This window comes from Lepidochelys kempii, chromosome 6 (genome assembly GCF_965140265.1).
Source record: "Lepidochelys kempii isolate rLepKem1 chromosome 6, rLepKem1.hap2, whole genome shotgun sequence".
NCBI lineage: Eukaryota > Metazoa > Chordata > Testudines > Cheloniidae > Lepidochelys > Lepidochelys kempii.
The window spans coordinates 87,601,328-87,628,656 of record NC_133261.1 but is presented as its reverse complement, the minus strand read 5'-3'; the positions used below and the strand labels follow the sequence as shown (position 1 = coordinate 87,628,656).

The 27,329-nt window shown below is 40.9% G+C and overlaps 1 protein-coding gene and 1 long non-coding RNA gene across 17 annotated transcripts in view; both read left to right on the top strand.

Annotated features, from left to right (window-relative positions):
- Positions 1–27,329, top strand: part of RALGAPA1 (Ral GTPase activating protein catalytic subunit alpha 1) — a 231,449-nt gene that overhangs the window by 165,673 nt on the left and 38,447 nt on the right. For all 15 annotated transcript variants that reach the window (XR_012159487.1, XM_073349047.1, XM_073349045.1 and 12 more), the window contains 2 exons: positions 12,066–12,224; positions 14,704–14,831. Coding sequence is in view for 14 of the 15 variants with exons in the window: in XM_073349047.1 (XP_073205148.1) it covers positions 12,066–12,224; positions 14,704–14,831 (287 nt within the window). In the remaining variant the exon portion in view is untranslated. The remainder of the gene's footprint in view (positions 1–12,065; positions 12,225–14,703; positions 14,832–27,329) is intronic.
- LOC140913166 (uncharacterized) overlaps positions 14,845–27,329 on the top strand; it is a 39,444-nt gene continuing 26,959 nt past the window's right edge. For both annotated transcript variants that reach the window (XR_012159489.1, XR_012159488.1), the window contains exons 1-3: positions 14,845–21,315; positions 21,836–21,937; positions 27,090–27,273. This is a non-coding gene — a long non-coding RNA (uncharacterized lncRNA). The remainder of the gene's footprint in view (positions 21,316–21,835; positions 21,938–27,089; positions 27,274–27,329) is intronic.

Here is a 27,329-nt window from a genome sequence, read left to right as displayed (position 1 = left end):
TAATACCTTTAGCCACATTTCAGAGTTGGTCCAGTCCTTTGGTGATATAAATTTTTTTTTTAAAAGTACAAATCAGTCACCATTTTCACAGTTACAGTTTGATATTCTCACCTAAACCCCATTTGTTTCCACTTTCACCTGTAATCACATTCTTCAATGATTTAGACTATTCTGAGAGGCAGTATGGTCTTAATAAATAGGGTACTACACTGTGAGTCCGGAGACCTGATTCCATTCCTAACTCAGGGTATGTCTATAAGTCGACCCCCGAGCGCTCTCCCGTCGACTCGTGTACTCCACTGCCACAAGAGGCGCAGGCAGAGTCGACGGGGAAGCGGCAGCAGTCAACTCACCGCAGTGGAGACACCACGGTGAGTAGATCTAAGTACATAGACTTCAGCTATGTTATTCATGTAGCTGAAGTTGCATAACTTATATCGATTCCGCCTTCCCCCCTCCACCCCCCAGTGTAGACCAGGCCTCTGCCACTGACTTGCTGTGTAACTTTGGTCGTGTCACTTTACCTCTCTTTGCCTCTATTTTTCCTCCCATCTTCTGTCTGTCTATTTAGATTTTAAACTCTTCAGGGGAGAGAATGTCTCATGTGTTTTTACAGTGCTCAACACACTGGGCCTCTGATTCCAGTTGGAACCTTTAGACACTTCAGCAGTACTCACAGTAGTAATCCACAATATTATTCTTTATTATTAAGATGTGCTAAATACAGTGTGTAGCATGTGACCTTTTACAGCAGAAGATTATATAAAATGTGAAATAAAAATAAACTGTCGCTACTGAGGTCACAGAAATGGTGATATAAGGGGAGGAAATGAAGGGAGATAAAAAAGGGTATGTCTACACTGAAAAAAACCCCAAACCCTGCAGCAACATGTCTCAGAGCCCTAGTCAATCGACTCAGGCTTGCACTACATGGCTAAAAATAGAAGTGTAGACGTTTCTGCACAGTCTCTAAGACCCATCCCTGTCTCTGGGTTTCAGAGCCCAAACTCCAGCCCTATCAGGGATCTCTACACTGCTACTGAGCCCAAGTCAATTGACCCAGGGTCTAAGACTTACTGCTGTGGTTTTTTGTTTGTTTTTTGTTTTTACAGCATAGACATATTCTAATTGTGTGGAAGAAGACCTTGGATCTTGAACTCACTGAGGGTTTTGAATGTGTTTAGCCATGTTTTTAAGTGTGTGTGTTATTTCTATAATTTGAACAATTTATTTATTGTACTTTGGTTGGCTGAAGAATTGTTGCTGGTTTCTATATTGTAATGTGCCTAGAGGTAGATGATAGGTTCATCTTATAAATGGAAATTAAATTTAATTAAAATAAAACTTCTTCCTGCCAGCCCAACCACTGCAGTATCAAGATTCTAGTGCTTCAGATGCTAGGCCAATTTAAAACTTATTTTCTATCAATCTTTCTGAATAGTAAATAAAATTTTAAGTATCTTAGATACCTTAGAAACACTGGAGTCAAAAGAGAACAGTTAGAGAGCAGAAAAAAAGATGAATTGAAAAGGAAGAGAAGGGAATGCTTTAGAGATCGGATTAAAATTTAAACGATGAATTAAAAATAAAATTTTTAATGCATATGTATCCTTCATCTTTGAATTTTTCTAAGTGAAAGGATTTGTCAAAATAGAAAATATTTTAAATACAGTTACAAAGGTAACATTATGATGAAAGTGTCAAAATTAAGAAAGAATTATAAAATCTCACAATTCACCATGGGAGTGATATCACATTCACCCATGCAGCTTACCCCCTTATCTAGCTACTGCTAGCACTTTGAGGAAATTTGGAGGGGGAGGGTGTGAAAGTGTCTTAATTAATATATTATACATATGGTGTTAAAACAAAAGAGGTCATTTTCTAATTATTAGCTTATTAATCCAACTGAAACTTTTGGTGATTACATAAATGGCTCAAGCTTAGTTTGACATTGTCAAAGCCCTTCAAAAGAATTATAGACCCATAATTCATAGCTAATTGTTTTGCTTTGATTTTAATACAAACTGGATGGTTAAAGGCATAAGACCATAAAGCATGGCCATTAGTGCAATATTAATATTTTTATAAAATTGCAATTAATCACATCCATTATTTTACAGGAGTAAAAAAATTAATGTTAAAACAACATTTTATGAAGAACTTAACCAAATGCTTGAAGGTGCGTTAGATAGACACTAAATATATGTAACTTTGCCAAAAGTAGCTGCAATAACAACTAATTACAACTACAATACCCACCTGCTGAAGTGAAGAAACAGATTGACAGAGCCAGAAGAGTACCCAGAAGTCACCTACTACAGGACAGGCCCAGAGAACAAAGAAAATAACAGAACACCACTAGCCATCACCTTCAGCCCCCAACTAAAACCCCTCCAACACATCCTCAAGGATCTACAACCTATCCTGAAGGACGACCCATCACGCTCACAGATCTTGGGAGATAGGCCAGTCCTTGCTTACAGACAGCCCCCCAACCTGAAGCAAATACTCACCAGCAACCACACAACAGAACCACTAACCCAGGAACCTATCCTTGCAACAAAGCCCCGTTGCCAGCTTTGTCCACATATCTATTCAGGGGACACCATCATAGGCCTAATCACATCAGCCACATTATCAGAGGCTTGTTCACCTGCACATCTACCAAAGTGATATGTGCCAGCAATGCCCCTCTGCCATGTACATTGGTCAAATTGGACAGTCTCTACGTAAAAGAATAAATGGACACAAATCAGACGTCAAGATTTATAACATTAAAAAACCAGCTGGAGAACACTTCAATCTCTCTGGTTACTCGATTACAGACCTAAAAGTTGCAATTCTTCAACAAAAAAAAAAACTTCAGAAACAAAGTCCAGCGAGAGACTGCTGACTTGGAATGAATTTGCAAACTGGAAACAATTAACTTAGGCTTGAATAGAGACTGGGAGTGGATGGGTCATTACACAAAATAAAACTATTTCCCCATGTTTGTTCCCCACCCCCACCCCACCACTGTTCCTCACACATTCTTGTCAACTGCTGGAAATGGCCCACCTTGATTATCACTACAAAAGGTTTTTCCCCCCACCCCCACCCCGCTCTCCTCCTGGTAATAGCTCACCTTAAGTGATCACTCTCGTTACAGTGTGTATGGTAACACCCATTGTTTCATGTTCTCTATGTATATAAATCTCCCCACTGTATTTTCCACTAAATGCATCTGATGAAGTGAGCTGTAGCTCACGAAAGCTTATGCTCAAATAAATTTGTTAGCCTCTAACGTGCCACAACTACTCCTTTTTGCAATAAGAAGCTGCTTCCTAAATTTTTCTGCTGTGTTGTGTTCCTGCTGTACCTCTCTAGTGAACTTTATTTTTGAAGTAAACAAAATAAAATTTGAAGACTAGCTTTCGTTATAAAAGGAAATAGTTTTTTTCCCTTTCCTTCTTTAGATAAGTGGGTACTAGAAATTACAAATAATTTTGGCAAGAGTTCAAGGGTTAATGCAAGAGATAAATAAAAGGAATTTTCTGTAAATTGAGCCCTGCATTATTTCAGTTGTCTTGCCTTTCCAAACCTAACTCATTTAATTTTAAAAAGTAAATACTTAAATTTTTCCTGACAGTGTGCTTTGCTTTTTCTATCGTTTATTACTTCAATTATACTTGGTATCACTTAAAACAATCTGCCATTTGGAAATCTCAGTGTAGCCTGCAGCTTAGTATTAAGTCTGGCTGGTATTGTAACATGTACAGCATATGACACTAATGTATCAAAATTAGATTTGATCATCCCTCCTGGTTATATTTATTTCACATTTCTTTTGTATTCAGTTAACATAAACATATTAGGAAAGCTGACACATGGTGATGGCTGTATAGTAAGAATATTTTAAAGTATTTTGATTTAAAATTGCAGATAACTTGGCTTTTCCAAATTTTTGAGTGTTTTTACTTATTTTTAACAATGAAGAAGAGGTTCAAAGCATATACTGTAGCTGAAAGGGATAAATTATCTTTCTATTGTTTATCATTTATATATGGTCATGCCTTAAATTCCCAACTCAGATTGGGGATCCATTATGCTAGCCACTATTCATGCACATGATCTAAATGGACAAGACAAAGCATGGAAAAAAGAAAGTGTTGTTACCCTGATTTTCAGGTGGGGAACTGAGGCACAAAGGGCCACATCCTCATCTGGTGTAAATTGTCATAGCTCCGTCAACTTCAATTATGCTATGACAATTTATAAACATAATCTTTGAGTGATTATCCACACGGATTCCACTCTTGGTGTGTTTGCATCCCAGGCACACAAGATTGGATTATTTTAAATAGCTGTGTCTGTGGGGGCCACACATTCACCCTGGGCATCCTCTCGCTCCCTACACCAGAGAGTATAAAGGGTGGGGCAGCCCCAACTCTCACTAATTTCCTTCTTACCACGTGTGGCAGCAAGACAAAACCTTGTAGTGTCCACATCCCATGCTCTGAGCTGGTTCATTTCTGTAGTTAGTTGTTAACTTAAATAAATTTTCTTTGCCTACTGGCTTAAAAAACCTCCAAAACTTTAGATTTATTCAGAGTAGTGATAGGTTTTCTTTTCTTGTACAAGGGCCCACTCCCCTGTACAAGTGCACCTCTCTACAAGAACTTAAAATGTTTGACTTCAAGTTGCAGGGGTTCAAGGTTTGCCTCTCCTCTGAAGCAGCGATGTTGGTGAATGATGGGCATTCCCAATGTCTGTACTGCCTGGAAGAGGGTTGTGCTTTGGAGCACTGCCCAGTTTACAAGTCCTTTTCCAAGAGGATTCAAAAAGCATAAGAATGGCCATACTGGGTCAGACCCCAGTGGTCCATCTAACACAGTATCCTATCTTCCAACAGTGGCCAATGCCAGGTGCTTCAGAGGGAATGAACAGAACAGGGCAATTATCAAGTGACCCATCCCCTTTCGTCCAATCCCAGCTTCTGGCAGGCAGAGGCTAGGATACTCAGAGCATGGCGTTGCATCCCTGACCATCTTGGCTAACAGTCCTTGATGGACCAATTCTCCAAGAACTTATCTAATTATTCTGTGAACCCAGTTATGCTTTTGCCTTCACAATATTCCCTCGCAATGAGTTCTACAGGTTTACTGTGCCTTGGGTCCTTTGTGTGTGTTAAACTGCTGCGAGGGAGGCAAAACTGAAACTCTTCCTCCTGGAAGTGTCCATGCAAGCCCTACTGGATCCCAGCAGACCTTCCAAGAAGCTCTAGGTACCAGGCTCATCCCATGCACTGAGTGACCTGGTGAGCAAAGACACCACCCCAGGTTCCTGTGAAACCTCATAAGCAGCATTCATCAGTGACATTGGTGACGTCTTTGGAAAGGGTCTGTAAGGAGCATTGCACTAGGGATCAGAACAGACACAAAATCCCCTCTCTAAATGGGGGACGAAAAGCCTCCCCTGAAGCTTACTATTCTAAATGCCTAAAGAAATGGTGTCCCATCTCTGTGTACCTGCACTGAAACCCAAGTCAGCACCGGTGGTCTCTCCCACGCCAAGAACCGTACTGCCTCCAGTACCATCAGCAAGTCACTGATCATGACACCAAATCTCCTAGCACAGAGTACTTTGGTACTGTCTGCCTCTGCACTGAGAACCATAGCACTGAGTACCTCTGTACCAAGGCCCATCACTACAATACTGGCCACATCTTTGGCACCAGCTGAGACTTTGACCGCAGTCATTTGAGGACTCTGTATCTGCACCAGATAAATATTTCTGTCAACATCTTTACCCCAATATTCTCGTGGTTCAAGCAACTCAAGAAGAATCATAGCAACCAGAACAACCCAAATCTACTTCTTGGGAGAACAACCCAAAGAAATTAGATCTCTTTGGGAGGAAAATATATTTCTCAGCAAGTCTACAAATAGAGGTAGCAAATTATCACTGCTTTTGAAATACAATTTCCTGCTTTGGGCAGACTTTCTAATTTTCATAGAGAGGCTTCTGAAGGACCAGAATGAGGAACTGAAATCCCTCATGGCTGAGGGCCAGCTCACAGCCTGAACAGCGTTAAAGGCTGCACTTGATGCATCAGATGCTGCAGACAAGACAATGGGCTCTGCTGCAGCAAATGAGAAGATTGCAACGGTCTTGGAGGGAGGTCCAAGCGATTATAGGAGACCACCCGTTTGAGGGCAGTGAGCTCTTTAATAGTGGCATGGATGAAGCACTCCATATACTAAAAGACTCCAGGACATTCATAAGGTCCTTAGGGCTATATGTCACAGCCCCAAAGAGGAAACATCAAAGGCAAACAACCATTTTAAGACGGAGACTACTGTCTCAATATTAGCCACAGAAATGGTCCCCGGAGCCCCTAAGAAAGTTAATGATTTCACTTGAGGTGACCCTCTGCCTTGTCTTTGGCTTGCCCCACAATCTAAGGCCCCAGGCAAGATCCAGTTTTGACTCTCATATCGAGAATTTGGCTGGAACACTGTGGGATCCACTTCCAAGTCATCTTTTTGTAACTGTCTTTCATAATTCCAGTAGGCTTGAACTGGAATAACTGTGGACTGTTAGTCCTCAAGAGAATCAGCATGGGGTATCCCATCCAGTTTTAGTCTGCTCCATTCCTCTTCAGAGACTCCTTGTGACCCTGACAGCATCCCAGTGCACGAGGACAAGGGGCTCATTGGTATATGGTAGTGAGTTTCAGCTGATCTGACTAGTTAATGTACCCCAACTCAGTACTGGCATAACTTGTATCTAAAAGGTGTCACGTCAGATATCAATAGAAAGCTAATAACATACTGATCATTAATATCTTGTGTGGTATATGTACATAGGACAAATTCAAAATTACAAAAATATTGGAAATTGTTATCCAAGTGTGTCTGCCAGGCCGGGCTGAAGTTACTCCACCATAGACAACGGAATGTGGTTCTGCCACCTGGAAGGCATCTCTAAGGTACACTCAGAGACAATGGGAATGCAGATTACATAATAGGTAAATAGGACCATTGTAGCAAGGAGGTGTGGCCTCCCTCGAGGCGGACGCGGAGGGAACGCCGCAAGCTGCTTGGTGGGTGGAAGCAGAGGGGCAGGACAGAAAGAGGAAGTATAAAAGGCTGGCTCAGCAGCTCAGTTGGGAGGGAGCTGCTGAGGGAGACAGATGCTTCTTCCCCACTGCTGGAGCGGGGTGCTAAGGAGAACTCCTGTTGCCCCAAGTACCAGCCCAACCTTCCAAAGAGCCCTGCCACTCCCAACACTGAGGAGCTGTTACTGCTATCCTTGGCAATATATCCTGGAGAGAGTGATGATGACCCCTGGATGCAGGTACACCCTGGGGGGAGAGTAGGAAGCAGCTATGGGGAACCAGACTACCATCTGTCTGTGGTGCCACCGGAAACACAGTCAGCATGTTGCAGGTGGATTCCCCGTTGATCCAGTGGCAGACCACTCAGCAACTGTTAGGGCCCTGGGCTGGGACTCGGTGAAGTTGGGTGGGCCCAAGTCCCCCTACTCCTGCCATCCCACCCATGGGGTGACAGTACTCCCCCCTCCTTAGGCCAGGAGGTCTGTGCTCCTTATGCCTGTGCCCCATAGGCTGTGTGTTTGGGTGCTCACCCCTGCCGGAGCCTCATAAACACTGTGTTTGGGAGTACAGCTCTGCCTGACTGCAAGCCAGAACCCTGATTGTTTATTGCCCCACCCTGCTTGAGGACTGGACTTATAACTTAGTATTGCTCTGTCTTGACCACTGGCCAGAGCCCAGACTGTTTGCGGCCCCTCCATGCTTCAAGGCCCATTGAGTACTGCTAATTCCCCCTTTCTTTGTTTTGAGCATACTCTAGCAGACCAGACTGTTAGGAGGTGTGGCATCCCTCAGAGACAGACATGGAGGGACAACCATGCCTGCTTACAACCATCAAGACAGTAGTGGAAGGAGATTGCAGGAGACTGATCAATTTGTATTTTAGCAAACACCAGCAGGGCAAGAAACCCGTATGGAACTTCCTTCACCAGGAGACTCCATGTTGCCTTCCTCACAACTTGAATGAACTTTATTTTGGGAGGTAATCTTCAGAAGAATCCATTTCAAACCTTCATTGAACTGTAAAGAGAGGGACAACGAACTCCAAGTTATCTTTCATCTAGAAGACAAAGCAACAGAGCACTTTGGATTTTGTGGGTGATCCTGAGTAGGCGGGTGGTCAGCCATCTTGCTGAAAGGTAGATTGGTGAGAAAACTACTTTGAACAAAGGCTGTAGCTTCTTCTATTAAGTTTTAGCTTATAGAAAGCATAGAAACCTTCAACCAGATTGCAAACAGTTTTCTATTTTGGCATTTCAGCAGCAACTCACCATTGAAGCTTTAATTACATCAGTATTGGACTATCTACTTTAACTAAAGCAATTGGGATTGTCCTTCAGCTCAATAAGCATGCACCTGGCAGCAATCTGTGATAATCTGTCTGCCCACGATCACACAGTCTTCTCACATCCCACATGGATGAAATTTCTAAGAGACCTCAACTCATGCTTTCCCATCCTCTTCTTTCTGGGACCTTAACAGGACTGATGGGTCCACATTTGAGCCTATGCTACCTGCTCTTTCTACCACCTGTTAATGAAGACCGTTTTTCTGGTAGCCATCATATCAGGTAGGAAGATGGAAGAGATCTAGGCTTTCATGGCAGGTCACCCATATATGATCTTTCACAAAGACAGAGACACTCTGAGTCCTCACCCAACTTTTCTGCCTACGGTAGTTTAGAATTTTCACATCAATCAGTCCGTTCATCTCCCCGTTTTCTTCCATAAACTGCTCTCTTTCCGAGAAGAAATTAAACTCCACAAGCTCAATGTTGTAAGAGCGTTGTCCTTTTATTTGCATAGGACTAGGCCATTCAGGTGTATGCCTTTACTCTTTATGGCATTTGTTGAGAGGATTAAGGGACAACGCGTGTCACCTCAGAGACTAAGTGGGTCTCAGACTGTAATTACAGGGGTGGGCAAACTTTTTGGCCCGAGGGCCACGTCGGGGTTGCGAAACTGTATCGAGGACCAGGTATGGAAGGCTGTTCCTCCCAAACAGCCTGGTCCCCCGCCCCCATCCGCCCCCTCCCACTTCCTACCCCCTGACCGCCCCCCTCAGAACCTCCAACCCATCCAACCTCCGCTGCTCCTTGTCCCCTGACTGCCCCTTCCCAGGACCCCCTGGCCTCAGTTCCCCACCCCCTATCCCGCCCCCCCGTCCCCTGACTGCCCTGACCTATCCACACCCCTGCTCCCTGACAGGCCCCCCAGGACTCCCACACCTATCCAACTCCTCCTGTCCCCCGTCAGACCCGGGGGAGGGGATATGACAGCAGCGTTCAAGTACATAAAAGGTTGTTACAAAGAAACGGTGATAAATTGTTCTCCTTAACTGCTGAGGACAGGACAAGGAGTGATGAGGCTTAAATTTCAGCAATGTCAGGCATTAGAAAAAACTTCCTAACTGTAAAGGTAGTTAAACCCTAGAACAAATTGCCGAGGGAGGTTGTGGAATCTCCGTCATTAGAGATTTTTAAGAACAGGTTAGACAAACTGCTATCAGGGATGGTCTAGATAATACTTAGTCTTACCTTTAGTGCAGGGGTGTGGACTAGATGACCTAGTGAGGTCCCTTCCAGTCCTACATTTCTATGATTTACCATTCACTATTGCCTGGTACAAGCAGTCCAGATCAGATGCTAGCTTTGGTAGGGCATTCTTACAATCTTCATTCAAATAGAACTCTTCTAATCCACTTCCAGGCAATAGGCAATTGCTTGTAGGTCACCAAGAGTGGAATCTGTGTGGAGACTCACTAGAAGAAGAGAGAACCGTAGCTTACCCTACAGTAACTGTGCTGCTTCAAGATATGTTCACACAGATTCCATAGCCTGCCTTCCTTCCCTGCTAATCAGAGTCCTGATCCTATGGGATTCTGACTAAAGGAACTGAATGTGGTTTTCAGCTACCTGACCCTTTATACACTCTGTTATAAAGAGTGCTAGGGTGCAGGTGTGGCCCCCATGAACAAAAAAAAAATCCTCTTGTGTGCATGGGGCACACACACATCAGAGTGCAACTCTGTGTGGACACCACATCCCAAAGAACCAGTCACTGTAGTGTAAGTAACTGTTTTATGTGGCCCTGAGAGAGAATTGACTTGTTCAGGATCATACAAGAAGTCTGTGCCTGAGTCAGGAATTGAGACTCAGGAGATGTAGGTTCAGTACAGTACGGGGCCACAAGAACATCCTCCTTGTCTGCTAGAATTGTGAGAGTCTCTTTTCACTGAGTCTTTATTTTAAAAACTCTTGTATCCCATTACAAACCAACAGAGAACAGCACAAACTTGTAATAATGCAAAGAAGGCCACTAACAACCTGTTTAGGCCCTAAAATTTACTCCCTTTTAAGTAAATCCTAAATAGTATTCTAGAAGGTTTGTAGGTTATATTGTTAAATCATCCTCTACTCAGAGGTATCTGTTTATTATCCAGAGATGCTGCATAGGTTTTACTTTAAATAAAAGTACAGATATGCTCTTAAAATGACTGTAAAAGAGGCCCTTTCTTATTTAACAGGGGTGTGTGTGTTTTCAGGGTAGTGTCTGCTGACTACTTCTTACTCTTATTATCAATGCAGAGCCGGCACAGTTCAAAGAGTGAGTTGGATTCTGTTCCTTGAGTATCAACAGAATAGTTTACTAAATTCCAATCATGTAATGCTGTGTAAGCTAACTGAAAGCAATGGGCCAACAGAGATGTCATCTGTGGAATACTTTGGGATAGAACATGTGTAACTGGAGACTTAATTTGTCACATACAACCTTTGTTATTGGTGATGAAGTATGAGAGGGAAAGCAGTTTGCTTTTTCAGATGCCAGGTTGAGTTTTCAGGGCTGTCACTTAGTGGAAGGAAACATCATTTTATCTGTACACTGAACTCATTGGATCAGGAAATCAATTGAGAAATAATAACATGGAGCCACCTCATGCCATTTTTGCAATGACTTTTCAGGAAAGAATACATTTTAACAGAAGATGAATTTTGGAGCATAAGGTTGAGATTTTCAAAAGTTTCAGAGTAACAGCCGTGTTATTCTGTATTCGCAAAAAGAAACGGAGTACTTGTGGCACCTTAGAGACTAACCAATTTATTTGAAGATGAGCTTTCGTGAGCTACAGCTCACTTCATCGGATCATCATTGGCCTAATTCTATTTTCACGAAAGATGATGGGAGTTTACCACTGACTTAATGGAAGAATTCAGCCAATCTTGACCAGTTTTAAAAGTCACACCCTAAATGAGTTAAAAGTATTTCTTTTGACCTAGTATATTATTGTTCAGAATGATTTCAGTGGTGCACATTTTGAATAAGTTGTTTATCACAAAACTTCTGGCCATTGAAAATTTGCAAAGGTATTCAGGTTTCAAGAAAAAATACATACTTAGTTTCAGTGGTTTTGGGGCCATGGAAAATCCAGATTACATTCTTCTCTATGATTATTTTATTTGATGGTAGCCCATTTCCACTCTGACAAGAGGAGCAAAGTTCCAAATTCCTCAAATACAAATCTTGTAGCCACAGATGCATTCAAACTGCTTTGAGAATTGATATAGAAAGGTTTCACACTTACAAACTTAGTCCCTATTAATCTTGGTGTGAGGATTGAAGGTATTTTGGTAAATCAAATACAAGCCACTAAGCATCTTCTACCAATTTTATTAGGGAAAATAGTAGATTTAACTTGGAAATATTCTATATTGTCACAGCTGTTCATTTTAAAAAAGTCATACCTAACATCAACATACTAAACACAGACCTAATTGTGAATGTTTGCTTTGACTTGCATTTAAATCAGGGACATTGCAATGTGGTTTGGATGTGTCCTCTCTCTGCACCCCACAAATTCTTCTTCAGTTCATTGTCATTTGGAATACAAGCCTTGGCTATATCTGTACAGCTGCAGTACTGTGTACTCAGCTGTTAAAAATAATTTTGTTTTTCCCTTCTTTTTCCAGCTAAGACATTTAGGAAATGATGAAGTGCACATTGTCTGGTCAGAGCATACTCGAGACTACAGAAGAGGAATAATTCCTACAGAATTCGGTGATGTTCTTATTGTTATCTATCCAATGAAAAACCACATGTTCAGTATCCAGATCATGAAAAAACCAGAGGTAAAATTTTTTGTTTTCCCTCATGTGTTGACTAACTTTTGGGTTGTCTAGATATGTTGCTGTTTTTTATGGTGTGATATATTAATCCAACAAGGTAATCCTCCTTTAATAATGACAGTAGTAATAGCTACAAGATAGAAGTCATGTATACTGGGTGCAGTGTAGAGAGGAAAATAAGCAACTGTGAACAAAAGGGCCATAATCCCATCAAGCAGTTCTGATAACTAATATAAACTGCAAGAACAAAGGTTAGAGTATTTTATGTAGTCACTTTAACTCTGAGATTAGATTAAATTAAATTAGTCTGGTTTGTTAGATTTTTATTGTATTGTATTAGCACATGAATCCAAATCCTAGATCTGTCCTGAGCTGGCTACCTCTTCCTCCTTGCTCCATTCACTATTACCGGTTTCCTTGCCTTACTCTCTCAGCCATTTCTACCTTTCCTTTAGACTGCCACACAGGAATTCAGGCCCAGAAAGGTATTTAAGCATTTTAGCTTTAATGGGACTATTTGCCTTGCTTAAAGTAAGGCATATGCTTAAATATTTTGTTGAACTGGGGACTTAGTGTGGTTGCCTCCCTGTCTTTCTCATAGCAGTACTCTTTAACGGCACCAGATCAACCATTCAATGTGGATTGAGCAGCTGTTGGAATAGAAGCAGCAATGAATGGTTGGATCGCTTAATTCATAGGTGTGATGGCAGTGGCATGGATTTACAGATTTATATTTCACTACACTGGATTTTGTTTACTATAAATATTAATACACTACATGAGAGAAATGGGAAGTCAACCATATGGCACTGAATGTGGCATGGTAGTGGCATTCATATGGCATTCAGTATAACACTAATGCCATAAATGGTATGGTACTACCAAGGAAGCACACATTTTAATTAAAACTACATTTTTTTCTTACTAGAAAGTATGAGGGGTTGCATTATTGCCATGTTTTATTATTATTTTAATTGCTTTAACTAAGAAGGGAACATCCCGTTCTAATAGCATCTTCCATTACATGGAAAATGAATGACTTCACCAATCAAACTAGATAACTTCAAGATTCTCAAAATTGAGTAATGGCAAGAGTAATGGCAAAAATAGTGAACTAAAACTCTTTTGTAGAATGGATCACATTTTAGCAGATTGCCTATTGGGTACCTCTCCCCTTCATGACCACCATATAGACAACTTCTCTTCCTTTTTGTAGTCATATAAAATCCTTGTGGTGGTAACTACAGCAATTGTTTACATATGCAAAAAGGAAGGTATTTCGTATATTTTTACTTTTTTGATGCTATTTAGTAGCTAAAAACAAAGTAGAGACCCAGTATTGTGTAACAAGCCCTCTATCTGTGAAACACCAGCAAGTGCTCCACAGATCCCCAGAGGTCCACACACAGCTGATCCAGAGTGATGGGAGAGTCCCAGATGCTAACTGGTCAGTGAAAAATACGATGTCAAAATATTAGAGCCAGATAATTCTGTGGACTTTTGGGGATATACCTATATTAAGGATCAAACTTTCTGCTAGTCTCAGCCTAACTTCTAAAACTGTGCTTATAAGTTTGTGTATGCAACTCCTGAATTTGCAGACATATCTGATAGTTAGCCATGTATCAATTCATCATGTACACACAAATGCAAGATTTGACATCAGTGAGTTTCACATGAAGTTATCATAATTAATACTGCAGTGAAGGAAACACATGAGAGCAAATAGGGAATCAGGCCTTCCACCTGTAATCATACTTTTTTATTTTCAATTTGTTTAACATATAAGCAAAAAGCATTCAGACTGATTTTATTATTCAGGTACTTGGCTCCCAAAGTGTGCTAAAATACATTACGCACACAAAGTAGACATGGAGGTAAAATCCTTGCCCTTTTCAAATCAACAGCAAAACTCCCATTGACTTCAGTGGGGGATCAAGATTTCATGTGTGGTTTTTGCTTCAAAAAGCATACAGGTCTAATTATAGATGTGATATAAAAAATGAGAGCAACGAATGGGGGGAAAGAGTGGTGGATGAAGATCTAAGAATAGTCAGATGACCGTTATGTGCACATTTAGATGGTTCCACGCTATAGATGCATGCTGTATCTGAAAATGTAATTGTTTTTAAAGTGGGTAGTCATTTCCCCTCACCTAGCCTTTGAACTTCACAAGTGTCACATACATGACGTACTATTAGGCTTTTGGCAGAAAGTGTTGAAAATAAGCCTGTATGAGACACAATATTCAAATGGTTACTTAAAACAGAATGTGCAGAAAAATTACCTGTTACCAAGGATATCATGTAGTTATATGGCTGTGTATTTTCATGAAATAATACGTCTATCACAAATAATTGTTCTGATTAACCAGAGATGAGGAGGAGGGGAAAAAATGATGCGCTCTCATTGTTAATGTTGATTTCCAATTGTTATAGCAGAGATTTCATATTAGGGTTGAATTTATTAATTTCTGATTCAGGTTCCATTCTTTGGTCCACTCTTCGATGGCGCTATTGTTAATGGAAAAATTCTTCCGATTATGGTTCGTGCAACAGCTATAAATGCAAGCCGAGCGCTGAAATCACTGATTCCATTATACCAAAACTTGTATCCTTTTCACCTGTACAGTTTTCACATACATTGACTTTTTAGGGCTAAAGACATTTTTCTCATGTTTTTGTTTAAATCTTAGATTTCTATCAACTTAATTCAGGGAATATATTTTAAACTGATATTTTTTAAGAAACTTCATATTAATGCTTTAAAATTGCCCAAATGAAGACCCTTTTGTGCTTTTAAATAAGGAATGATGGTTTCACATACAAGTCCATTTCATATACAGATTTTTCCAAAAATAGCTGATTTGTGGTATTATTAGCAGCTTTTTCCTTTAGTGAAAGTAGATATTTATTCATTAACATTGTGTAATTTTGTTTTTCAATCCCAGTAGGATTGTTTTTGTTTCAAAAAGAGAAAAATTACTTTCTATTATTGCTGCTTATTAGCTTGATTATTGTGGTACCCGATACATAGTTGTATAATACAGTTAAGAGCACCAGGCCATCATCAGAGTTACATAGGCATGTCTTTATAGAGATGCCTGAAAAGTTTATAGCCTTTTCCTGTTAGAATTTTATATTTCTGTAAACTTCAGAACTAGGCGCTCCCAAGAAAATAAAATTACAGAACAGCATGAAGTGAAAATAAAAACATGAGGTAAACTAGTCCACTTTAAGAAAAGAAAAAAATTAATACCACTTGATGTAATATAGCTACATACTTTTATCCATATATATCATTACATAGTAAATGGTTTGTTGCTTTTTACATTTCTCCCCTTTCTAAGATTGACTTCTCCTATTATGTTTTTGACCAAGTAAATGTATGCTCTTGTATCTATTTTAAGTAATGAACAGGAGAGTTAAATTGGAATTAAGATTTTTTTTCAACTCTGTATGTTAACTTCTACCTGCAGTGTAGATTTATTGCCTTGCGTTTGTCAGCCGATAGACTATTACTTAAATGTTCTGTATTCTTTCAGAAATTGACTTTGTAGTAGTTGTGTAATTTTGCTTTTATTGTCCCATTTGATATGATGATATAGATTTATAGATGGATGATGGTATCACATTGATCACATTTAATGACATTTCTGCAGTCTCTTTTTGTTGACAGATATGCAGATGCACCATTATTTCACTTTTGGAGAGGTCTGAGTTTTGTGTTTGAATTTTTGTTTGATGGGTTTTTTTTGTTTTTGTTTTTTGGCTCTCTCTCAAAGTGGCTTGGACTCGGAATTTCAAATGTGTTGCCGTCATTTGACCTCAAAAAGATCTGGGGTTTATGTGTGTACTGAACCATGCAGGGTGGACAGTTGAAAGTTACTTGCCTTGAAATAACCTTCTATGTGCTATGCAAAGTAGCAGTGTATCTGAGCTTTTGTGAGGAGTACTTTTGCATGTAACAAATCCCAGAGATGTAATCTGCAGGTTTTAAATTCTGTGCCCTGAATTTGTCCAGGACCTGAAGGTTGTATATACTGCAAGAACTCCTGCAAAGATTGCAGATTCTGTGCTCCTAATTGTAGTTGCTTATCTACATATTATCATACATCATTATTATATACAGTGGTCATCATTAAAATATGGACATTTATCATTTTAAATCATTAGCATTGCTTTGGTATGAAAGATATCCTCTGTATGTTGTTGGAATTTGTGACCCCATTTAGCATGCACATTAAGTGTCAATGTACTGTACTGGGTACCAGTTTTAAATGACTGCATTATTAATTGGTGACATAGTGTGAGTTGTCATCTGCCTATGCTCAGATTATGTGTTGTGTTCACTGCTCTTCATAATACTTTGACGATAAAAGTTTTTAACTACTGTAAATGCAAACACTTGCATTATCTAATCTTCATGATACCTCTGTGAAGGATGTCAGCAGGGCTTCAAATATCTTCCTTCTCAGGATGAATAAAATGTTTGCCCTGGTGAATTGGGCTGTGAATCCCCTGCCTGCTCCTGTGGAGAAGAGGAGGACAGAATAGCCCTGTTGCTGCTCCTTTAGAAGGAGGGAAAAGGAGAAAGAGGGAGTACAGTGGCTCAGGCATACTAGTCCATTTTTAGGAGGGGAGAGGATGAAAGAGACCAGAGTAGTTGGAGCCTTGACTTTTCAGAGGGTAAACAGGAGGGAGGAACAGAGGGCCCAGGTGGAGAGGTTTATGATACGTCAAGGACCTTCTGAATGTCCAGCAGTGGGGCAGTTGCAGCACAACAGAACCCTACAAAGAAGTAGCAGGAACCAAATTGATTTTTATTTATTTATTTTTGTTTGTTTATTTGGACAGGAGGGGCAGATTTAATTGTGAGCAGCATTGTGGTTTATTAATGACACTGAAGATGGGGCAATAGTAATTAAATTAGACTGGGTTTTGAGGGGACAAGTCATGACAGATTAGATGAGTGTTCTGGCAAATGAGTGTCAGAGACATTCTTCAAACCCTGTAGCAGACATGCCTAATCTGCAAAAAAAAATGCAGAAATTGGGCTTGGTTTTGGCTTAATTGGCTTGTGAGTTGCTTGTTGGCTACTTTTTGGCTTGTAGGTTTTGCTTGCGTGGCTTGTAGCTTGTTGCTTGTTTTTTTGCTCCGCTCCTGGCAAACATGGGAAAGTGGGGGCAAAGCGGGGGAGAGATTCACAGGTGCACAGCAGGCTCACCACAGGCCCAGACTGCACGCTGGGGGGATCTAGTCATATAGAGTGTTGGGGTTCTTAGGGATTGGCTTGTTTTGGCCTTGTTTTGAAATGGGGTTTGCTTGATTTTTGGCTTATTGTGAAAGTCGGGGTGCTTATTTACCACGTGAAAGTTGGCAGCTGTGCCCTGTAGTTGAGTATTCTCTCCTTTTTGAAGCTGGAGAAATTGAGAGAGGGTAAAGTTGTTCAAAACCACTGTAGTAGTTGATTTCAAAGCCATGATTAGAACACAGGAGTCTGACTCCAGTCTGATATTCATCCCACCATGCCATGCCATCATTCAGTATGTAGTATATGCTACCTGGAAGACATTTTTGGATTACTGTTGGTCACGTGATACCCAGCTGTGTACTTCTCCGTCTCCGGAAGGGGCTTTTTAGTGATATAAAAAGCCAAGGTGGAGATCTCGAGAGCCCCAGTTATTCAACCACATACATGCTTGCTGGGACTACTTACTATCTGCAACTCTTTGCAGGATTGGAACCTGAAAGAGTAATGGTGACTGAAGGGAAGAGTCTGGTGTCGCTGTCTAGGTGCATGTAGTTTGATTTCATTAACTTTGTGTTTTACTGTTTCAAAATGTTATGGCTCTCGCGTGTGTGTGTGTAGATTTCTGTAACTGCTTTGCAATTGGAATTTTATTATAGATATCACCCTTGAAAATGTTTTTGCTATTCTATTGGAAGATAACCAACTATACAGGAATTCCCAGGATAGTGCTGTAACTAAGAGCATGAACATGATCCTTAAATGTGTAATCACAGGAATATCAAGCAAGAGCTGGAAGCTGGTACTACCTTTGTATGTGGCATTTATGAGACTATTACTAGAATACTGTCTCCAGTTCTGGTGTCCACACTTAAAAAAAATTATTTATTTTTTTTAAGAACTGGGAAGGGTTCAGAAAAGAGCTACAAGAATGATTCAGGGTCTGGAAAATGTTTGTAGTGAGAAACTACAGGAGCTCAGTAGTCTATTCAGCTTCAAGAAAAGATTAAGAGGTGACTTGAGCACAGTCTATAAATAACTACCATTGTAATTTACAGTATTGTTATAGCTGTGTTGGTCTCAGGATTAGAGAGACAATCTTGGGTCAGTGTGGCATGGCACGTCCTTCGTCTCGCCAGACTTAGCATTTCCCCTTCTGGTGTTGGTGGGTCCTCAGATAATCAGCCCCACTCAGGGCAGGGTTTGCCTTCCCCCTTCTGTGCTCCTTTGGTCACATTTTCAGGATAGGCCTCAGCGTCAGCCTGAGGGGGTGATCCTCCACCAAACAAAAAGGAAACAGTCTCATAAACACAAAAACTCAGGGGGGCACCTTTCGCTGTCTCCTCACTGGTGCAGGGTGTCGTCCTGCTGGTTGTCTTGGGGTGTCAGTCCTTCCCCTAGCAGGCACTCAGATTTGGCTGTTTCCCATATGAGAAGGAGCACAGCCTCTCCTGGAGCAGCTTATTTCTCTGCTGCCACTAGCCTGGAAGGAGCTTGCTTCTCTCTCTTCCCCCTTTCTCTCACCAAAGGAGGGGTTTTAAATGGTCTCAGGCAGCCCTTAATTGGACTCGGGTGTCCCTAATTGACCTGAGGTAGCCCCTTCTCAGCTAGTAGGGAAGAGGGCCTTTAATATTCTAGGACTAATGTATCTGCCTTCCAGTGTGCAAGGTGCCAGCGGCAGCAGCACCTGCAGGAGACACCACCCGCTAACCCCTCAGCCCAGCAAGATGCTCTCAGTCCACCTGGCTTCAGTATTTGCATGATACAAGTGTAGATCATTTTTTCTTCTGGTGTTCAGCTTATGTCTCATGAACAATGGAATGTTCAAACTCTCCACCATTTCTGATTTTCCTATCAGTAGGTAGGTTCAGTACATAGAATGTGATGATATTAAGTGGTCTTGCTCATTTGTGGATTTTTAGTGAGAATATGTGATCAGGGATTTCCATACAGTTCAGTGAGCTAATCTGAATTTGGTAAAGTCAGAGGATGTTTGTTCTAATTCATAGTACCAATACAGAAGCCTTTAAAAATCTCATTTTGGGTCAATCAGGAATTTAGAATCTTATTTTACAGTTGTTCCCTCAATCCCCCTCAATTTCTTAGATCTCAAAAATCCTTGGTTCCCTGAATTTCCATGCTTTATTGCCCACTCCACAAATCCTTGTGTCAAAAAGTCAGTCTTTTGGATAAGTAAGACTTGTTATAGCACCTTCTAGTGCCACTAATGCCATTCTTGGACCCACCAAAAGAGTTGCTGGCAAAATAATGAAAGGCACTCTCTCTCCAACAGCTAAGCATACTGTTAGTATGCTACGGCCACCATCAGAGCAAATGATCAATCTAGGATCTTTATATCCGTGGGGTAGTACATGTAATGCTGTTGGATTGCTGAGTTAGCCCATAACTCACCTGCTTGCTTAGAAGAGGAAAGGTGGGAGCCTCCATTTTTTAAAAATAAGCTTTCATGGAGAAAACGTTTCAGAAAACATGCATGTAGGTTTACAGAAAAGGGGGTAGTTCTATTCTTGACTCAAAAACTTTGCCATTCAATATAAATAATTTGTTTACTTTGATAAACTTTTTCGTAAGAGGCTTGCAGTGCTAGCAACTCTAAGTGTGTTGGAAATAGGCACTGTATGAATCTTTCCACACCATTCTGCCAGTGCATATAGGTCTTGAACTATAACATGATCTTGCTCTTGCAGCTCTCTGCTAGGAGAAAGTGACAATCCATGAAAAATGTTTTTGGAGATTTTGTAATGTGGGCTAATGTCCATTAAGAATTCTGCCTAAAATTTAAAGGAAAAGGAGACAATATCAATAAACTAAGATATATAAAGCAGGGTTGCTAAATAGTTAGGAAAATAGTGTTTCCTAGCCTTTCTATTTATAAACACCTGGTTTCTGCCTGGACACTAACTGGTCTTACATTTTCTTTATAGTATATTCCTGAAGAGTTAGTAGTTGAAACATTGTTCTCAAACCTTTAGCCTTTCAACATATTTGTTTTAATGAGAATGGAAAAAATCTTCCTTGTACACCAACACATTACTCTTCTCCCTACATCTTTTGTTTTTCATATTCATTTTGAGTCTTTATAGTTTCCATCACTTGTTTTATTCATGAGATAATGTTCTGAGGTTTCACTTAAAGGTTGAAAATACTTTGAAGTTACTTGTAAAATTCAAACCTCTAATGAAGAGGGGCTTACTTGATTTATTTGATGTGCTTTCTACTGATTTGCCCAGAAGAGGGCTTTACAGGAAAACAGAGCTCATATTTGTTGTGCCTCTTAGACTAACATCTGCCTTCAGATAATCTTTCCATGTTTGAAATTCCATCTTATTTTTATCTTAAAATTAAAAATGGTGTGAAGTAACAATATATCGTAAACTGAGAAATTTTGTACCATTCAAGTTCTGGGGCAGATTTTTTTCATTTAATTAAGAAAAGTTCATATTGATCTGTTAAGTTTTCAGGTTGTGATTTGTGAATAGTCAGAAGGGAGATTTAAAAAATAACCTTAAGGTAGTTATTTGAACAGTGAACTGAAGGGTATTATACCAAATGAACGTTAGTGGCTCATAGAGGTATTCCTCTTCCACCGAACTTGATACTTTAATTGTCTTTATTACTAAAGTAAAAGTATTAGAGAGCAATGTTATCCTTTTTTGCTTTCTACAGCCAATTCTTTTTAATCTTGTCACTTCTAAGATGTGTATTTTTAAATCAGAATATAAAAATAAAAGATTCTCAAGCTCTGGAAAAATGTCTGGGGGGAGAAAATAGTGACTAAGAGCTCTTCTGCTTCCACAAGTGGAACTGAAACCAACAGATCAAGGTTAGTGCAGCGTTTCTCAAACTGGGGTCCATGAGAGTACTCCAGGGGGTCTGCAGGCCCTGCTGATCAACTCCTCCCTCTCTCTCCCAGCGCCTCCTGCACGCCGGGGAACAGCTGTTCAGCGGCATGCAGGAGGTGCTGGGAAGGAGGTGCACTTAGGGAAGTGGGTGGAATCATGTCCGGGGCCACCAAGGATCAGCTCCTCTCCCTTCCTCCCAGCGCCTCCTGCATGCTGCAGAACAGCTGTTCCCCGGTGTGCAGGAGGATGGGGTGCACTTGGGGGATGGGGTGGAAAGAGGTGGGGAACAGGAGGAGCAGGGGTGGAGCAGGAGCAGGAAGAGGTGGGGTGGGGGTGGAGTTTTGGGGGAAGAGGGGGGGTGGAGGTGGGGCCTGGGGCTGAGCAGGGGTCTTGGGGTCTGCAAAAAAATTTAAATCAAAATGGGGGTCCTCGGGTAGCTAAAGTTTTTGAGAACCACTGGGTTCGTGCAAGCTCCACAGGATGCTCTCTCCTTTTTCCTAGATCCTGCAGAATCTCTGCAGCAATCTAAATCCACGGATTGGGAGCTGGTGAGCGAAGTAGCCAGCTACACAACATGGCATACTTCTGTGCAAAATGGTTCAGGTAATTGCAGACTGAGTTTGAGGTTCTTCCTTTGGACTGTGAATCCGGCTCCATGAGGAGCCATTCTGTCAGGAGACTACAGAGAGCTGAACATAGACAACATTGGATTGCCTTGACTTAGTTGGATAATGAGAAATCTGTGCGTTTAGGCCATGACACAACACAGGAAACTCCTCTATGCCAGAGAAACCAAAGTAGGGGGAATAATGGGTCTTAAATTAGTATCTTCAATAACCTTTTAACAAATATATATTAGAGCACTTTATTTTTTTCTGCGTGTTGTATTTTTAATTCACGAATTGAACAACTTTAAGTACAACTTGCAATAATCTGAGGTTTTTTGTCTTATATGATCTGGAATTGCTTATTATTCACAATTCTAATCATAGGTTTCTTCATAAACATGGGTACTGCTAACATAGAAATATAAAAGTAGAAGGCAGGAAACTGGTTCACTAATGCCAGTTTCTTTTTTCCTCCTACCCCAACCACCGTATTTCTCAAGTCTAGGAAAGAAAAATATCAGCATTTTGTATTCAATTAATATCATATATTTTGCATCAGTCGTTGAATACCCAATATAAATGTCATAAGCGCTGCTTGCGTGCGTGCGCGCGCTCTCTCTCTCTCTCACACATATATATAATATATATATCCCCAAATAGTGACAGAAGAGTTTCCAGGCTACCAGGGCTGTCCCTAGGGAGGTGTGGGGCCCGGGACATAGGTGCGAGTTGCTGTCTGCTGGGGGGAACTCCCCCCAGTTCTGCCCAGGTCCTGCCCCCACTCCACCCATTCCCCAAGGCCCCTGCCCCGTCTCACCCTTGCTCCCTCCCCCCCAGTGCCTCCTAATGCCGCGAAACAGTTGATCAGCTGTAGGCACCGGGAGGAAGGGGAAGGGCTGATCAGTGGGGCCTGTCGGCAGGCCGGAGGTGCTGGGGGGAGTGGGAGATTGGTAGGTTGGTAGGGGTGGCTCCTCCCTGCCTGCCTCCCCTCCCGCTTCCTCGGGAAGCACGGGGACTCCCAAAGCGCAGAGCTCGGGGCGGTTGCCCCCATTCGTCATACCCTAGGGATAGCTTTGCAGGCTACCACTGATCACTGTGGCCTCTCCTGAAAATGGGGAAATATACATCCTCTTGTCGTTGCCCCTGCACTGAATTTTGCTGCTGCAGTTTTGTTCAAACTACCTTACACCTCTAGGACACTCATCATATTGCACCATATTTCTGAAAACCCAGAGCATCCAAGATTTGGCTGTGGGATTTCAGAAGTACAATGTAGTTTAGGGCATGGGGTAAAATGTACATCTCTGACTCTCCCCTACCACAGATGCAGGGCCGGCTCTAGGCACCAGCTAAGGAAGCTGGTGCCTAGGGCAGCAAATCAGGAGGGGCAGCACTTCAGCCATTCTTGGGGTGGCACTACTTCCTCAGCGGCACTTCTGCGGCAACTGTTTGTTTTTTGCTTCACTGCTTGGGGCGGCAAAAAAGGTACATCTGGCACTGCACAGATGGGGAGGAATGGACAACAAAGCTAATTTTAGGTGTTCAGTGTTGATGATTTTTTGCCCCAGACAGATATCTGGGCATTTCCAATACTGTTATTTTAGGTGAATATTCACACCATCCCTAACCATAAGAGATTGTGTATGTAGATTTATGCTACGTGATCCAAACAGATGATCCCTGCTGAGTGTGCCAAAGGAAGGCCGGATATCCAAAGTCCCTCCCACTGTGCCATGAAGGAAATTGCTTCCCAAGTCCAAGCAAAAAATCACAACAGTTATGCATTTTCTGTCCAGACTCACTAGCACATTGTCATGGGTAGATTTGACAATTATTGCAGAACTAAATTGTACTAAAAACTCTCCTCATCTTCTAACCAGTTCAAGATTAAATAAGTTAGTTTTGCATGTGAAATATAAGAATTTATTTACCCTTAAAAATTGGGTATGTATGCTAATTTTATATCAGATTATTTTTAATAGTTTATTCAGGTATTCCAGTTTCAAAGCAACGAGCATAGTGTACAACTTTCTACATTTAAGTAAGATTACCTAAATATTAGAGAGCAGAGGTGGGGTTAAAATTGTTTTACATTTAACTCTAATAAGAGTTCAAACCATTTTTGTATAGTTTTTTTATTATGAGCAAACTGGTTTAATGTATGCATTTGTCACTGATTTCAGAAGGACATTTAAACAATAATGAGTAGTTATAAAAAGAATACTGAAGGAAATATATCGGAAGGATTTTGATTTCTGTAAACCAAAGTCAGCTCAAGTACTCAGAACAGCAAACCTCTTGAAAACCCAAGAAAATGTCTTTTAATTCATAAGAAATCATATATTTAAAAATTCTAAAATCAAACAAATCATTTTAGGATCTTATGTTATAAACTCAGCTATTTCTAAAATATATTATGGATGATAATGTAGTCCTATAAATAGTGAAAATTCAAAACGATAAAACTATGTAAACTAAATTTTGTATGGATAATTGTACTGCTATGTAAGATGTTTTATTCCCATTTTTTTAAAAAAAGACAAATTCCAAAGCATAAATTGTGCTATTTATGTTCATTAAATGTAGTTTGAGTCTTATCTGAGGGACATCTTACCTAACTATATATCTAATGTTGCTCAGTAAATGAGGAGAGTATTGATTGGCATATGCTGCTTAAATCGATCATCCTGACAGCCAGAATTACAGTAATCTGTCAGTATTGATGACTGTCTTTCAAGCTTTGATAGCCTCTCCCTCGCTTATCATGTCTTGCCTTACTTGTATTTGAAGTGCATTTTCTTGCAACCTCTAGTTTTGTCAGGGTAGGTACTTGATAGTGTTTTTTGTCCCTTGAGTCCAATTTATTGGCTTGATCAATGCAATTAGCGTTAAAATGCAACACTGGGGAGCAAGATTAGGCAGTGTTCTGAGTAACAACTGGACCTTAAGGGTAGTACAAGCTTGTTCTCAAACATCATCTATTAGTAACCTGTTGAAAGAATAGAATTTTTTTGCAATGAATAATTCCAGAGCATCACTTTAAATGCCTTGATTTTAACCACTAGAGACCACTGATTGAACCAGCATTTGTGATTGTTTTTTAAACTCTTATCTTGGTGTTTGTCACATAAACACTTCAAATAACTGCAATAGCTGTGTTGGGGATGTATGTATCAAGCATATGTGTATTTTTGTAAGGACACATAAGTACTTTACTTCACTTTCTTCATTGCGTATTTCTTTCTTCAGAACAAAGGATATTAGAATGGTAACAGTAAGTGAAATTATCAAAAGCTAAAAATTCTGCCCCTCCCCAAACTCAAAAATGCTGACTTTTTTTCACAAGCTTTTGTTTCTTTTCATTAGCTAGATCAGTATTAGTTTAGTATAACAATTTTAGCATCAAAAACACAGGTTGTCAATAATTGTTGCTGAATTAGTAACACAGCTTTGTTATCAATTCTTCTGTTATCCAGTTTCAGGAGACATGTTGGAAAGAGATGAAAGAGCCAAATATAAATGAGGCAAAAGTGACCTGTCTGTGCTAGCATAATTTGCCGCTCATAAAGCTGTATTATGAAACTCTTTCAAGGTGGGCTACTGGCATCACTGGTCACTTTCTATTACAGAAAAAAATATTTCAGAGCCACATACTTTTTCATATCGTTGCTAGAGTGTTGTACTGTAGATTGTTCTTGTCTCAATTTTTGTATGGATTGACTTTGCCCCCCTACGTTAGAAAAATGAATATTTCAGTTCATTCCCATATCTACCTGCCTATATCTGATATATATTATTCAACACACAGAATTCCTTCAATGTATTTACTGTTTTATGTCAGGAGAATTTCTGTTTAAACAGAATTTCTGTGGAGTGCCCTGAAAAGCAGTAAGGTAGTTCTGAATCCTATTGTTCTCTGGGACCCCCATACAAGTTCTGGAATTATAACTGCATATATAGGCTTAATAGTGAGGAGTTAGTGCTTGCCTTGGAGAGGTCTCATTTATACCTGTTAGTCTCTCACTCCTGTTTTAAAGCCTGAAATTTAAATATACTGTTCTTGAACTCGGTGGCGTAATCAATATTTAATTACACCATTGTAAAATATACTTGAAATGGTTTTATAAAAACAAATATGGGATTTTCTCTTGCTGTAAGACAAGATGACTAATTCAATCTTATGAAGTATGATCTCATCGTAGCTAGCAGGAAATTACAGTTTTTGTTGATACCTGTTTAACCTTATTAATTTAACGTTTTGGGGTAACAAAAGCCTTCTGTTTAAAGTTTTAACATTCTTGTCCTTTTTAAATGTTATAGCTTGTACAAACATCCCTGATGCCTCCCAGAAGTTCTCCAACAAAACTGAGGAAAACTAGACTTGATATTCCTGATATTTCTAAGGTTTAAAACAAACCCAATCAGAATGTAAAAATTAAAAAATGGGAAAAAAAAAAAAGAGGCCGCCTTTTACACATCATAGAGAAGCAAAAAACAGTATAAATATTGATTTAATCCTTTGCAGGTCATCTTCATCAGCAATAATAGATGTGGATTTCACATACAATTCAAATATGGATTAATATGGTAAAAATTAGAAAAGTTATGGGTATGCAAAAGATGTGTGTGTCCTGTTTTGTATGATTCTATGAATCATGGCTTTTTTTTTTGTTTTTTACAAGCAAAATTAACAGACAGCAGTCTGGTAGAATATAACAGTGGTTTCAGAAGTAGGGGCAGCTCTAGGCACCAGCAAAGCAAGCAGGTGCTTGGGGCAGAAAATTACCAGGGGCAGCATAATGCTGGGGCCCCAGCTCCGACCTGAGGCAGCGTCCTGGGCTGGATCCTGACTGCCCCGGGGGGCGGTAACCAGCCTGTTGCTCTGATTGGCTGTGCGGCAGGGCAGGAGAAGCCAGCTCAGTGGGGAGTGTGTCCCCGTCGCTCTCCCACGGGCAGCAGCCACACCCCCTCAGGCGGGAGCCGGTAGCACGGCCCTGCCCCGGCCGCAGAGCGCATGAGGTGGCGGCAGACCATAGTGGCTGGGCGGGAACATAGTGGCTGCGGGCTCCTCCTCAGTTTGTCCCCGCCGCCACCTCCTATCTGGGAAGGGGAGGGCTGAGCCGAACTTATGTGCTCTCTCTCGGCAGGAGTCCGAGAAGATGGCCAGAGCCAAGGCAAGAATGAGCGGGGCCGGGATCCAGCAGCAGCCCCAACCGCCAGCGTCGGGAGTGTTGGTGGCGGGAGATGTGTCCTCGGACAGTGAGGGGGGAGCATGAGGGCCCCCAGAAACTCGTCCAGAAAGTGTCCACCACAGGCCATATCTGCTGCAAGGTAAGAGCTGGGCTGGGCAGGATGGTCCCCAGGATACCTGGGGAGCTTCTGCCTGT